We start from the raw sequence: 15,215 nt of genomic DNA, 5'->3' as shown, positions 1-15,215 counted from the left end.
GCTGTTTTGGCAGGCAAAGAAAAAATAAATCCAAAGGGTTTCTATAGGTACATTAAAAGTAAAAAAATAGTGAGGGACAAAATTGGGCCCCTTGTAGGCTCCGTAGGAGATGGGAGAAATTTTAAATGAATTTTTTTTTCAGTATTCACTATGGAAAAGAAAATTGAGCCAGATGAAGTGAAGAAATATGGTAGGGAGCTCGTGGATAATATAAGAATTAATGAGGAGGTGGTGTTGGATATATTAAAAAAGATCAAGGTGGCTTAATCTCCGGGCCTGAACAAAATATTTCCAAGGACCCTGAGGGAACAAATAGTGGGAGCGTTGAAAAAAATATTTAAAATGTCACTGGCGACAGGGGAGGTGCCAGAGGACTAGAGAGTGGCTCATGTTGTTCCGCTGTTCAAAAAAGGATCCAAAAGTAAACCTGGCAATTATAGGTCTGCAAGTCTGACAATGGTGGTGGATAAATTAATGGAAAGTGTTCTTAAAGATGGTATATAGAACTATTTGGAAGGACAGGGCTTGATTCAGAGTAGTCAATATGGTTTTGTATGGGGGAAGATCACGTTTAACAAATCTTAGACTTTTTCGAGGCAGTTACTAAAAAGGTCGATGAGGGGAAGGCTGTGAATGTTGTCTATTTGGACTTTAGTAAGGCTTTTGACAAGGTTCCCCATAAGAAATTAGTAAGGAAGGTAAAAGCATTAGGTATTAATGATGAAGTAGAGAAATGGATTCAATAATGGCTGGATGGGAGATGCCAGAGAGTAGTGGTGGAAAATTGTCAAATTGGAGGCTGGTGACTAGTGGAATGCTTCAGAGGTCAGTACTAGGTACACTGCTGTTTGTCATATATATTAACGATCTAGATGATAGGGTGGAAATTTGGATTAGTAAATTTCCAGATGATACAAAGGTTGGTGGTGTGTGGACAGTGAGGAAGATTATCAAAGCTTACAGGGTGATATAAGACAGAAGAGTGGGCTGGAAGATGGTGTTTAATACTGATAAATGTGAGGTGCTACATTTTGGTACGACAAATTAAAACAGGTCATACATGTTTAATGGTAGACAATTGAAGATTGCAATGGAACAAAGGGATTCAGGAGTCATGGTACATAATTCCCTGAAAGTTGAATCACATGTAGATAGGGTGGTGAGGAAGGCATTTGGTTGTCTTTCATAAATCAGAATACTGAATACAAGAGTTGGGATGTTGTGTTGAAGTTATATAAGGGATTGGTGAGGCCAAATTTGGAATACTGTGTGCAGCTTTGGTCGCCGAATTATTGAAAGGATAATAAACAGAATGGAGAGAGTACAGAGGAGGTTTATGAGAATGTTGCCGGGGGTTACAGGGAAAGGTTGAGCAGGCTGGGTCTTTATTCCCTGGAGTGTAGATGATTGAGGGGTGATTTGATAGAGATATTCAAAGTTATAAGGGGGACAGACAGTCAATGTGGATAAGCTTTTTCCATTGAGAGTGGGGGAGATTCAAAAAGAGGGCATGGATTGAGAGTAAAGAGGGAAAAGTTTAGGGGAAACATAAGGGGGAATTTCTTCATGCAGAGGGTGATGAGGGTGTGGAATGAACTTCCGGCAGAGGTAGTAGAAGCGAGATTGATGTTAATATTTAAGGAAAAATTGGGTAGGTATATGAACGGGAGAGGTGTGGAGGATTATGGGCCAAATGCGGGCCAGTGGGACTAGGTGGAAGAAATTGTTCAGCATTGACTAGGAGGGCCGATTTGGCCTGTTTCTGTGCTGTGAATGGTTATATGGTTTTTCAAATTATAATCATCCTGAATTGCTCTAAAGGTGGCAGTGAGTTGACTTCCTGAACTTCTGAAATTAAAGTTCAGGTACTGCTGTGCTCCACTTAGGTTTCCAAGTTTGAGGAAATAATGTAGGAACTGAGGATATATTCCCAAGATAACCTTGATGTACATTGGGAGGGTAGTCTATAATGGTGCTCATATTTCAATGTGATCTTTACCACTGCAGCCAGCATATTTGAAGAGCATTGAAGTCTTGCTGTTAATTGGTAAACACAGCAGCCATATGTTTGCCAACCATGGAGAGAAATTAATATTTAGAGGGAGTACCAATGAATAATTTACTTTGTCCTGAATGATATCAACCTTGAACTTGGTGTTCCATCATCCGGATCACTAGCACCTTTCAGATTGTTGAAAGGATTTGGAGAGTAAAAGAATCATTCATCCTGGGCTTCAAAGCTATGATCTGTTCTTAAAGCTAATGGTATTAAGTAGCTCAAACAGTCAAATTTCTTGTCAATAATGACTTCCATGGTGTTGATTCAACTATGCTAATTAATTCAATGCCAAAGAGAGAAGTTTAAACATTCGTTACAAGAAGCTCATGAGAAGGTGAGAAATTTTGCTCATTTCAATAAAATCAACTCGCACTTTTTAAAACCAGAAATAAGCCTGCTTCACCTCTCTTCATGCAGCAACTCAACATCCCATTAATCAGGTGAAACTTCACTGCAAGCTCTATTACAAATTTATTTTTACTTACATAGCTTCATTAATCCAGCACTGCCACAACACAAATGTGAAGCCAATTTCCTTCTGAATTTCCATCCAATCCCATTAGAACCAAAATCCTGCACAAATCCCTGGCTATTCTCACTGTATTATATTTGGTCCAATTAATGATAAATATAGTCATTATCCCTCTTGGTCCACACCTCTTCAGGGCCAGAATCATTCATTTTTCATTGGCTTTTAAATTAAAAACAGTAATATAAAGTTAATTACTTCAAATATTTCAAGACTAATATAAGTTCTATTCTAAACTGTTCGACATTCCCTCAACTCCTGACAATTTGTCACTGCAGATAAACATGCATCAAATGAGTCTGATGTCACCATTCATATGAAATATTTGACCTATACTTGACTCTTACTTTAACTCCAGTTTGCGCCACTGAATAATTAGGTTGGTGATAGCATCAAGGTGCTGTCGCAAGGACACAGAGCGACAAGCATTTTCTTCCCAGTCCTGCAAAACATAATGAGTTGAAGTTTGTCTCGAGAGGATCATCACTGGAACACATTTTGTTGGATTGAAATAAGGGCCTGTTGCAAGTGTGGAATCAAACAAAGAAGGAATGGCTCACCTGGGCTTTGCTTAAGAGAATCTCCATACCAGTTAAGAATTTTGCCAAAGCACTGGAAATGGCAAAGCCTTGAATTCTGTCTACTACGACCAACAACTAGAAAGCAAAGAGATCAGATTGCTTTGAGTTTCATGGCTGTAGCTTCATAACTCATCATGCAAACACAACTTTAACCTGCTGATATGTCAAACTGAAACTTAAAGTTCCAATTATCGGTCACTAGGGCCAACCAAATACAGTAAAACCTCTGGTATCTGGCATCTATGGGGATTGGTAGATAAGCAAGTTTTATGATTGCTTGAGACTCACAATGCCTAACTAATATACCAGCATCAGGAATAAACAGTTTAAAAGTCAAAAGACAATGCAGAATATAAAGTCATTTTTTAAAAAATCAGTATTTTAGTCCTTAATTATGTAAAGTTCAATTTAATTAGCTAATTCCTGCTTCTTACAAAATTTAAATTCGAATTCAAACCCCGATCGTTGGTGCTGTCACAATGTTGCACTAACTGCTAAGCTACCCGTAGCTCCATCATAATTAACTCCCCCCCCTACTAATATACTTTATAATAATCTAATAAAGATAAAACTCTTACTAGAAGAGATAAGACACTTTGAGAGTCACCCCATTCATCCTGGGCGACGCCATTTTATTCAAACACAACTTTATTCAAACAGCTAATATGAGACAAGCAGGAGCAAGGCTGAATATTTGCTCCCATCTTCACCAAAGGTTATGTGCTACTTCGCAGAACATTTACTTTTGCAATTTTCAACATTTTTAAATTTATTCTTATTAATTCCATTTTTTTTTTGCCAGTTGCTTGAATTCCAGGTAACAGGAGCTTTTACTGTAGCTAGATTAAAATTGCAGAAATAGCAGCGTGAAAGTTCAGAAAGGTGGATCAATCTTACAAACACCATTGGATTATAGACATTCAAAGCTTTAGTAGATATTGTGCAAAATCGAAAATGTAAAATTGCACTGTTAGTTGTTTATTTTATAGTTTTTTTAAATGAATTTAAGTTTAATTCCCCTTCCACAACAATGACTGATCTAAGATTCAATGGCTAATGGAAGACTGTGTGCTTTATTACTTGGGTCCAAGATCTCAGGTGTCAGAGACAACATTCAGCAAGCTCACATTCAGTATGGTATTGATGTTCAAAATAAATGACACAATTCAAAGAAGATAGGTCACTGGATTTCCTTTACCTGCAGGAGGACTGGATGGTCAGGCCAATCTATTAATAATTCTTTCACCTTTTGGCTTAAGCTTCTCAGAACAGGCTGACACTTCTTGACCTCCTGAATATTTGGGTGGTGATAGAAGTCGTATGTATCCTCCCGTGGCAGGACAAGCTCAGAGGTTCCTTCCCCAGAAACAGCACTTTGGATGAGGGAACTGATTAGCAACTGACTGCCATGAAGCTGTCCACTCAAAGAAGCATCTAATCCAAATAAATATTACAAATGAATACAATTTATTATCCACAAAAAAATACAATCATATTTAGACCATCCTCCCAATTTTCACATCGTCGCCCAAGTTTGATACTAATTTATAATTCCTTTGAGGGAAATAATTTGGCACTGAATTTGAATTCCAAAAACACTGTGTTCCACATATTAGTCTGTGTTTTTCTCCACAAGTGTATATTCACTTTACAAAAAACTTAAAACAGCATCTAATATTCACAAATTCATCTGCACCTCCCAAATATTTGCACATTGTTCATGCATTTCCTTTCAAAGAGTAACAAATAAAATCAAATCAAGATGCACCTGAATCAATAAAGTTCTATTTAGCTTTCTTTTGGGAGGTCTTCTAGAAATGTCTCACTAGTGGAAATACCTGCTTTTGGAAGCTTTGTTTTAGCCACCAAATGTCCTGCTGACCAAGAACAAAATTTGCTGTGGTCTAATACTTTGAATAATTAAAAACAATTGAACTCACCCCAAAATGTTCAACAGTTATTACCAAAAGTGATTCACATGAAAAAAAACACAAATTACAGGTACCTCATATATGCGTGTCATAGTGGAATTTTGTGGATTAATTTTTAGGATAAAATTTAGAGGGTCAACTATTACAAGCATACTACTTTGACCACAGTAAGTACCTGCATTGTTCAGCGCGTTGGGAATTTCACTGGGTGAGCAGGTGGCAAGTCTGAGTTTGAGGTGTTGGGAGCTCAGATGGGTGAACGACCTGGGCCTAGATGAGGACCACTGTCGAGGTTTCACGAGCTTGAATGGGTGGGCGGCTGGGGCCAGGCAAGTGTTTGCAGTCGAGGCATCGGGTGCTCCAGTGGGCAGGTGGCTGGGGCCTGGAAAAGAGACGGCAGTCAGGGTGTCGAGAACTCAGTGGGCAGGTGGCTGGGATGTAGGTGAGAGTCTGCAGTCAAGGCGTCGGGAGCTCTGGAGGGCGGGTGGCCAGGCCCTGAGGAAGAGACAATGGTCGAAGGCCAAAAATAGGGGGTGGTTGACTTCTACGTGCAATATGTGAAAAATACCATTTTTTTTGGGCCAAAAATAAGGGGTAGACTTTTACATGGAATTGACTATTACACGCATATATATGGAATCATTTTCTTGCCATTTAAACTTCCTACATTTTTAGCTTTCACTTTAAAAACCATCTGCATTTTTGTTTAATCTATAGAACAAATATTCAAATCCACAAGCAACCAACATTTCTTAGCTTTGGAGTCCATCAGCTTCATTTGCTCTGCACTATGCAAATTCAGCCATTGTGTTTGTAAACTCTGATCCGCATTTTTATATTAAAACAGGAAATTGAGAGCTTCTGCTCATCTTGAAATACTCTCCTTTTAACTGAAGTGCAAACATTAAAAATGAAGTACACCATAATTTTGCATGGTTTAAGATAGCTAAGGACAAAGATTAGTCAGTTCAGAAATGGAGAAAGTAGACTGGGGTTTGCCAAAGGCAAATTCACATCTAACGTGTGGAGGCCTTTTAAAATTCCAGTTGATTAGAATCCGGGATCAGCACATTCGGCAAGGTTTGGCAACCTTCAGTAAGAGATATCTGAAGTTTCAATGTGAATTTATCATCATATAACACAAATACAATGTACAGATGCACCAACATTTTTACTTGCTGCAGCCAAACACGCAAGATACACCAACTACAATATTAATACTTAAATTTCCTCATATGCATGACAAAAAATAATGCAATAAATAATCCAAGACAGAGAAATACTCACTGCTTCAGTTAGTGCAAGAGAAAAAAGTCAAAAAGAAAAAAGATACTCATACCTTAGGAAACTGAAATCAGACAAGGACCTTGAGAAACACAAAGAAATCAGGAAAGAACTCAAGAAATTAGGAACAAAATCCAAGATGGTGGTAAGGGGCTTGTAGGGTGACCCAAGAGCTCCCAAGGAAAAGAGAATAGATATAAGATCCCCTAAAATAAAAAGACCCCAAAAAGAAGGAAGAGAACCAGGATTACAAATAGAAGAGTGAGAATAGAAGAAAAAGATGGGAAAAAGAACGAAGAGACAGGACAGACTCACCGCGTGGCAAAGGTGGAGAGGCCGACCGAGGGCCGAGCAGGACGTCGACGACGGTGACAGTAACAACGGAGCCCGGTAGCTTCCCAAGAGAACAGGACTCACCCAGGAGGGAGACACAGGATAGCCCCAATAAGGATGGATCTTGAGGGGGCCAGGGCAAGGACGCGACTGAAGAGGTGAGTGCGCTGTCAGGCATGGGAGAGGCAGAGCCCCATGGTCACAGAAGCCCAGCAGAGGAGGAGCTGATGGCAACATGGGCAACGATGGGAGCACTGTAGGGCGTGGGAGAGTCGGGGACCAGGGGTTGGCAGAGACAAGATGAGTGGAGTCAGCGACAGGAGAAAGACCATGCAGGCTGGAAGAAAAAGTCGAAGACAAGGACTTACCTGGTAAGGCCCCTCCAACCGCCGGGCGCGAAGAGATCAGGTGCGAGGCATTGGAGGGCGTTCGAGGTGTCAGGCCTGGAGGACTCCACTAGGAGCAGCGCAGCCAGAGGGAATCTGGTGGGAAAATAGCGTGGCAGGATGGCCTCGAGTCGGAAAGCGAGATGGAGGAGTTGGAAAGCAAGGTGGAAGAGGAGGAAGAACGAGGGAGTAAAATAAGGACATTACAGATAAAGGGGCAGAGGACCCAATGCTCTTTGCCAGAGAGATACTGGAGGCCAATGGCCAGATTAAAGACACTGGTGACAGGGCAGGGACTATCAAAGAAAGGCTTGGAAAACCTGACAGAAAGGGTATCTGAAACAGAAGAGAGAATTGAGAGAGTGGAAGAACAATTGGATAAAAGAGTGAATGAAATGGATGTGTGGGAAAGGGATGGGGTAAAGATGCGGGAGAAGATAGATACCTTAGAAAACATCAGCAGGAGGAATACAGTTAAAATTGTGGGGGTAAAGAGAGAAGAGATATAATGGAGTTCCTGAAAAATTGATTCCAGATACACTGGGGAGGGAACAAATTGGAAAGAATCTAAAAATAGAATGGGCCCACCTTCCCTGTACCCCCCACCTCCCCCCCCCCGCCATCCAGGGCCAAACCAACAGGTAAGACTCCTTCGCTACTAGGATAGAGAGAGGATCCTAAAGGCAGTGGCAATGGGTGCAAAGGCTGGGGGGAGCAGAGGTCCAGTGGAATATGAGAGGGAGAAGGTTTTATTCTACCTGGATTAAGCGCTGCGTAATTGAAACGCAGGAGGGAATTTGACCTGGTTAAAAAGACCCTTAAACAAAAAGGAATCGAGTTTACCCTCCTTCACCTGGCAACACTGAAAATAGTAAGGGTGGGAGGGGAAAACGAAGGGGGAGATACATGTTTGTTTTTTCATAATGATAATGTTTAAAAATGAATGTACATTAGAAGTAAGAATGAATGCAGAGAGCTCAAGGAAAGGGAGGGAGATACAAGAGGTAAATGGGTGCATTAGGCACATCTCAAAATGGCTGGGGAATTGGCACCAATTGCTTGGTTATTGGTGCCCGGGGAGTAAAGATTAATTGGGAGGGGTGAAGAGGGGGGAATATATGCGGTGTTTTTCATTTTGCTATTGAGGTAAAATAATTGATGGTACTTTCAGTTGTACGAGGGTGGGGGGTGGGGACAAATACAGATTCTGTATGTTACATGAATGTTAGTTTGACAAGACTATGAAAATTAAAATAAAATATTGAAAAACAAGAAATTAGGTGACCCAAAGGGGCAATGAGTGTCCCTAGCAGCAAGGTTAAGGAGAATCCACTTTAAACATATATTGGAACACAAGGCATTTAATATACATACTAGACGGCAATTTCTGCATGGAGCCAGAGTAAGTGGGCAAGGTCTTTAATGAACATCTTGTATTTGTATTCCAGAGAGAGAGAGAGAGAGAGAGAGAGAGAGAGAGAGAGAGAGAGAGAGAGAGAGACAAGATTAAGGAGGGGCATGTTAATAATCTCTGGTATGTTGAAATAGAGATGGTGGCGGTATTGCAAGCTTTGAAAAAATACTAAGACGGACGTCCCCAGGTTTACAATCAGATCCATAACAGCACTGAGTCAGGGGTCTCATCCACAGCATTGCATCACGCATTCACCTTCACAAAAAACTGGGATTATATTTTTGCCAATGAACTAATTTGAAAGTTTATGCAACAAATAAAAACACACTGCATACGGCAATCTTGAAATAATTGAGCATACTTACCAAGGAGAGAATAGAACTGTGTAATTAGAACAGCAGCTGTATGATAGGAGGACTCAAAAGCACTAAGATAATCACTGCTCTGATGTGCTGGTGTACTCTGGTGGTACCACATAGATTGTGCAAATCCCAAATATATTTGCTGGTGAATTTTTATGAAGATTTGAATTGAACTTGGCAATATGGGCTCACTGTGCCTTGTTTTTGCCTCTGTGGTCTTAATGTCAGTGTCCATCTCTTCTTGTTCAAGACTGGGTCGTGTTGTGATGTCAGTGAATTCCTATAGCAAGTTTTAAAAAAATACTGCTTTAAAGATCAGGGTATTTTAAGTTTGAGTGTGCCTACAGAGTCATTGTTAAATAGCATTGAAACAGGCACTGCAGTCCAACTCAACCAAGGTATTTATTGCAGAAATTCCAAAAATTCTCAAGTATAATTTGGAAACAATTAAAACCTTAAACATATCAAGACAACACAATTCAACTCTATTCAATTTTAATTGCAAGTTAGCTGGGGAATTAAAACATAAATTAGATCATAAAATGAGACTAGTCAATATCTTTACTGAAATATTTCATCCTACCTCGCTATATTGTGGGAAGTTCTGCTTGAATTCCTGTTCTTCCTCCTCCAGCAATGAAGAGCCATGTTGCTTACTCTTGTATTTGTACAGAGCAGCTTCCTGCTCCTCTTTCAATTGCCTACGTTCTTCTTGTTCATCCCAGGTATTTACCATGGCCTTTTGTACAACACAAAAAAGGTTAAGGTTACAAGATTTTATTCAAACACTGCTTCAATTTTCTGTACATTAACTGGAGCACATTTTAGTTACCCTTTCTATTGTGCTACAGGTTACGGTGAATCAAACCTTTATTATTTTCTATGTCAGTCGATCTTCATCTTAAAGTTCACATATTTTACATTGTCGTATAACATTTCTACAAACAGTAATATTTGAACGATAATGTCTCCAAGTATTCTGACGAGGAAATCTGATAAATGAGTGGCATTCTAGAGAAATATTGTGAACAGGACCCTGTCAAAAAGAGTGGGAGGAACTGGAAAGATTTTGACTTGTTCATTAAGACCACACCACACACGCAAGGTAGCCTTTCTTAACTCACGAGGACGACATAGACTTTGATTTTTCACTGTAGAAAATTAGCATATTGCATAAAGTTTCAATTACTTGAAAAATATGCCTGAGAAGTTGCAGAGAAGCCGTATCCAGTTCACCCGCTGAGAGTATATGGCAACGCATATATAGTAGAGCATTTAGCAGCAGGTGTTCCTGTGTTGGCAATAAACTTTGCCCCTGAAACAGAGTCTTCTCTTCAGATTTTGTCAGCGAGTTCTTACTCAACAGTTGATCAAGTCCTTGTATTGTTTCCATGCAGTTCTTTGAACATAAAGCTTCTGCAAGGCTGAGGTAGGTTGGGAATTCAAGGCTAATGGAAGGGAAGATCAAGAGGCAAGTGATAAGCTGAGTTATATCAGTCTGGTTGACAAACTTCTGATTTAATGCAAGATGAACTTCAGATGTTAGAAGTCTCACACCATGTTGCATTTGCAAGACTGCAGCATGAAGAGGCTGTACAACATCAGGATATTGCCAGTACTCTTCCGTAATTCGCCTCCTGAAATGGTGCTGGGACTGCTGCCAAGCTGCTTCTTCCTTCAGCATGGTCTGGAAGCTTTGCCGTGTTTTGGGTCGCTTCACCAGCAGATACTGCAGCAGTCGCAAAAGGAGCGTTTTGATTCTGGAACCATGTCCAATACTCAACAAATAGTGATGAATATCCTGGTACAGACGTACATACTGAGGCACATTGGGACGGAAGGCTTGTTTTCTGGCAAGTACTGCACCCTGCTCTTTCAGATGTTTGATTCTCTGCTGTAAAAACCTATGACACACAAAATAATTTTAAAATCATTGACTCTAGAAAGCACCAAGACGATGATATGCTTCATAATGATCAAGACAACTGTATATGGTTAACACACCTACTACTGCCCTAACCCAATGCTTCTAAATGCAACAAATGTTATCATGGTACAAACTGGATGGAACAAACTGAAACGCATCCAAAGCAGAGAATACAGGCACAGGATGTCCTTGCATTAGATATGTTGGGTAATTGAAATATCCAGATCAATTTGTTCTCACCAGCCAACCTTTATTTAAATCTCTGCAGGTGCAATTTAAAACCAATGTAACATGTCTATCCCTGAAACTCTTCCCTCTCCATGGAAGTTCCCCAATACTAAGTAATTTTAACATTTAATTTTGTCCAGAAAAAGTAAACTTGAGGGAAAATGTACAGCCTGAGAAAACACTATACAAAAGTAATGGATTAAAAGTAAATATTATGCAAGTTGGGAAAGAGAAAGGGATAGCTAATGAGGCACCTAATTTGGGGGTGACAATGCTTATTTTCTCCTTCTCTTGAATGCTCTTGGCCAGTAAATAACACTTCTGATAGGTTCCGGCACTTCCACTCATTCTCCAATTCCTGCATCTAAGAGGGGGGAAATAATAAAAAATTTAGTATACACAAACTTGTATTTACATGTCCTGACTAAGCAAATGTCAGAGCTACAAATACCCTCCAGTCTCTTCAACAACAACCAGGGAATCTAATGCACTTCAGATAAAATTAATCAATTTATCCACTTTTGACAAGGTAATGAGAGGATTTTGCACCTTAGATTTAAAAAAAACATTCAAATGACTGACTCAGTTAAACTAATCACCTGGAGAACACAAGTACAAACTTTCGTTATGTGTGGCTATCCTCAACAACTTGCAAAAATTCCATTTCTCAAATTACACTTCAAATTATATTGAAGTTTTCAGTTACACAGTTCAGTGTCTAGTCAGCCAGATAAAATAAACTGCTTTTGTTAGATCACGTCAATTCTCAGTGTGACAACAGAAAGTAATTCTTGGACATTTGTATGTCATCATCCTGAAAAGCCACATCTTTCCATGGCTTTCTCATTTATCACTTAACCTGTTTGAGGCTCCAAAATGTCATCCATACACAAGATGAAGCGTTATAATTATAGTCAAAGCAAGCTCAATTTTCAAGAATTGTCATGGGGAATTGTTCAATTAAACAAGAGTTCATTTTTGAAACTACTGTAATTTAACATACTCCACACATAATGTAATATAAACTTGCAGATGAAAGAGGGCCAAGGATACATGAAAAAGGTTTACAGGATTAGATGACAGAAATTTGCATGATTACAATGGTCTCAAACTACTTCACTGTTAATTATTCTGCCAAAGCTCAGAGATTAGAACAAAGCCTGCAGCCAAAAACATTCACTGGCTCCAAGTAAATCATGATAAAAAAATTATGAAGACTGACCTCCTCATTTAAGTAATTCAGCTTGTACAGCTTTTTAACAGCAGGATCAAACTTGGTCTGCGGTGTCCAAATCAGAATTTGCAGCAACCCAAGGTGCACCCACAGGCAGCCACTCTGGGCCTGCTTGGAAAGACTTCGGAAATCCTGTTCTTTACCCACAAATTCCTCTATGCATGTCACGAAAAGAGAAACAATATCTTCAGGCAGTATTCCATGCCCCGCAAGACCTTTCAGCGAACTTAGAACAGAGTCACAAGCAGTGTCATTTTTCTCAAAGACAAATTGGTCGCACATCTTTAAATATTCTTCTTGAATGTCTCCTGGCAAAAGATCCTTCACTGCCTGGAGCTGTTTATGTAATATAATGTTCTGCAATCGGGAATCAGTAAACCTGCAAACAAATCACCATTCCTCAAGTGTTAAGAACTTGTGCATTTTTACAAAAATGATAACAGTTCCTTAACTTAATTTAAAATGCCTCAAAACAATCACCACAAAATACTTCAGGACCTGTGAACATGATTAGCAGTAATGTTTAACTTGCTGTTGATAAAGAACTGAAAGAACTGGCCAGTATCAACATCAGACACTATATTCCCACATATGCAGTGTATTCAACATAGCATAAAATGCACTTTCATTTCCTTTCATCCAAATTATAATTCTTTTCTTTGGCTTGGCTTCGCGGACGAAGATTTATGGAGGGGGTAAAAGTCCACGTCAGCTGCAGGCTCGTTTGTGGCTGACAAGTCCAATGCAGGACAGGCAGACACGGTTGCAGCGGCTGCAGGGGAAAATTGGTTGGCTGGGGTTGGGTGTTGGGTTTTTCCTCCTTTGCCTTTTGTCAGTGAGGTGGGCTCTGCGGTCTTCTTCAAAGGAGGTTGCTGCCCGCCAAACTGTGAGGCGCCAAGATGCACGGTTTGAGGCGATATCAGCCCACTGGCGGTGGTCAATGTGGCAGGCACCAAGAGATTTCTTTAGGCAGTCCTTGTACCTTTTCTTTGGTGCACCTCTGTCACGGTGGCCAGTGGAGAGCTCGCCATATAACACGATCTTGGGAAGGCGATGGTCCTCCATTCTGGAGACGTGACCCATCCAGCGCAGCTGGATCTTCAGCAGCGTGGACTCGATGCTGTTGACCTCTGCCATCTCGAGTACTTCGACGTTAGGGATGAAAGCGCTCCAATGGATGTTGAGGATGGAGCGGAGACAACGCTGGTGGAAGCGTTCTAGGAGCCGTAGGTGATGCCGGTAGAGGACCCATGATTCGGAGCCGAACAGGAGTGTGGGTATTACAACGGCTCTGTATACGCTTATCTTTGTGAGGTTTTTCAGTTGGTTGTTTTTCCAGACTCTTTTGTGTAGTCTTCCAAAGGCGCTATTTGCCTTGGCGAGTCTGTTGTCTATCTCATTGTCGATCCTTGCATATTGTACAATACATCCAGATACTCCACTCACAACCACATCTCTGCACCTGGCAGCACACACCTTCCACCTTGCTGGAAAGCAGCCATGTTCCATGAGGAAGTGGCAGGTCCAGGGAAGATGTCCGAGGAGGCCACCGTGAGGCAGCCCCAGAAAGGAGAGGAGGGGCAGGTCCAGGGAAGACATCTAGTGACATCACAGTCAGACAGACGCAGAGAAGAGAGGGAGGCCAGTGAATGACATTGTGGAGTGTTGGAAACCTGGCTTGGTCTGTATTCTGAGTCACAGTGTTTCACACTATGGAAATGGGCTCATCGTTCTAACTCATCCATGCCGACCAAGATCTCCACCCAAGTTCGTTCCCCCCATTTGCCTGTGTCTGGCCCAATCCCTTGGAACTTCTAGCCATACAATATTAAAATGTCTTTCATACTTTGCAATTATCTGTTTCATCTGGCAACTCATTCCATCTACCCCTGAGTGAAGAAGTATCCGCTTAGATCCTTGGGACACATCTTAAAGGGTCCCCTGGATCCCTTATCGACAGGCATGGGCAACCCCAGGATAAGATGTCCAGGAATCATGATGGAGGAATCACTTTACAGCACGGGGTACAATACTGGTGGGACTGTATAACACCGATGTACAGTACTGGTAGGGGTGGGTCTGTCTCTGTATAACACAGGAGTTCAATGCTGGTGGGACTGGACTGTCACTGTTTAACACTGGTGTACAGTACTGGTTGGGTCTGTGACTACAAAACTGGGGTACAGTACAGTCTGTCACCGAATTACACAGGGGTACAGTACTGATCGAGTCAAGTCTTTGTTCAACAATGGCAGACATTTACCCTCTGAGTTTGAAGATGAAATTAAAACCAAGTAGGATGTAGTTGAAAAGGATGACTAGCCATGCATCAGTAAAGTCACAGCACATCGACAGTGTTTAAGCCTTGCTCTGTTGTCTCTTCATCTGGACCCCCCACCCCGCCACGTTCCTCTCTCCCCATCATTTCACTCAGAGCCCAGACTGCAGCGCAGCGAGGAACATCTCCTTCAGGCAGATCCTTCTGGGTTTTCAGTGAAAGTTAGAGGGAGGTTTAAAAACAAAAGCTGGAGCCTCAGTGATATATTTCTTCTTCATCTCGGAAGGTTTTGCTTGATACATTGAAATAAAACAGTCAGTAGACCCTCCCACCAAGGGTAAGTGACTGCTGTTCTTGTCCTGATATTAACTGCTGCCACTTCAGGCGTGACGCATCGCTGCTCAGACAGCTCTGTGCAGCCGTGCAGACAGGGTGGACTTGGGGGCAGTCTGGCAGTCAGGACTGCATTAGGAATTCACGTCATGCACTGCAGCCACCCACAGCCTTTGCTGGAGTTGGCCGATGCACGCAATGGATTTCAACACTGAAGTTTGGGTCAGCTTGTCTGGGACGGGCAGGAGGTGGGGGAAGTGGATGCTGACAATTTTCTGCTTTCCCCGCCATCCTGCGAGAAGACCCCAGGAGGGTTGGAGGCAGCGGTGTGGATGC

General features: G+C 41.3%; 1 protein-coding gene across 1 annotated transcript in view; it reads right to left on the bottom strand.

Annotated features, from left to right (window-relative positions):
- mdn1 (midasin AAA ATPase 1) overlaps nt 1–15,215 on the bottom strand; it is a 228,121-nt gene that overhangs the window by 83,465 nt on the left and 129,441 nt on the right. Inside the window, exons 61-68 of the mRNA XM_069887323.1 lie at nt 12,257–12,647; nt 11,289–11,398; nt 10,069–10,783; nt 9,463–9,618; nt 8,883–9,159; nt 4,368–4,603; nt 3,149–3,244; nt 2,936–3,030 (exon numbers count right to left, since the gene is read on the bottom strand). Of these exons, the coding sequence (XP_069743424.1) occupies nt 2,936–3,030; nt 3,149–3,244; nt 4,368–4,603; nt 8,883–9,159; nt 9,463–9,618; nt 10,069–10,783; nt 11,289–11,398; nt 12,257–12,647 (2,076 nt within the window). The remainder of the gene's footprint in view (nt 1–2,935; nt 3,031–3,148; nt 3,245–4,367; nt 4,604–8,882; nt 9,160–9,462; nt 9,619–10,068; nt 10,784–11,288; nt 11,399–12,256; nt 12,648–15,215) is intronic.

Source organism: Narcine bancroftii, chromosome 6 (genome assembly GCF_036971445.1).
Source record: "Narcine bancroftii isolate sNarBan1 chromosome 6, sNarBan1.hap1, whole genome shotgun sequence".
NCBI lineage: Eukaryota > Metazoa > Chordata > Chondrichthyes > Torpediniformes > Narcinidae > Narcine > Narcine bancroftii.
The sequence above is the reverse complement of the archived record's forward strand: the minus strand, read 5'-3'. Positions and strand labels throughout refer to the sequence as shown.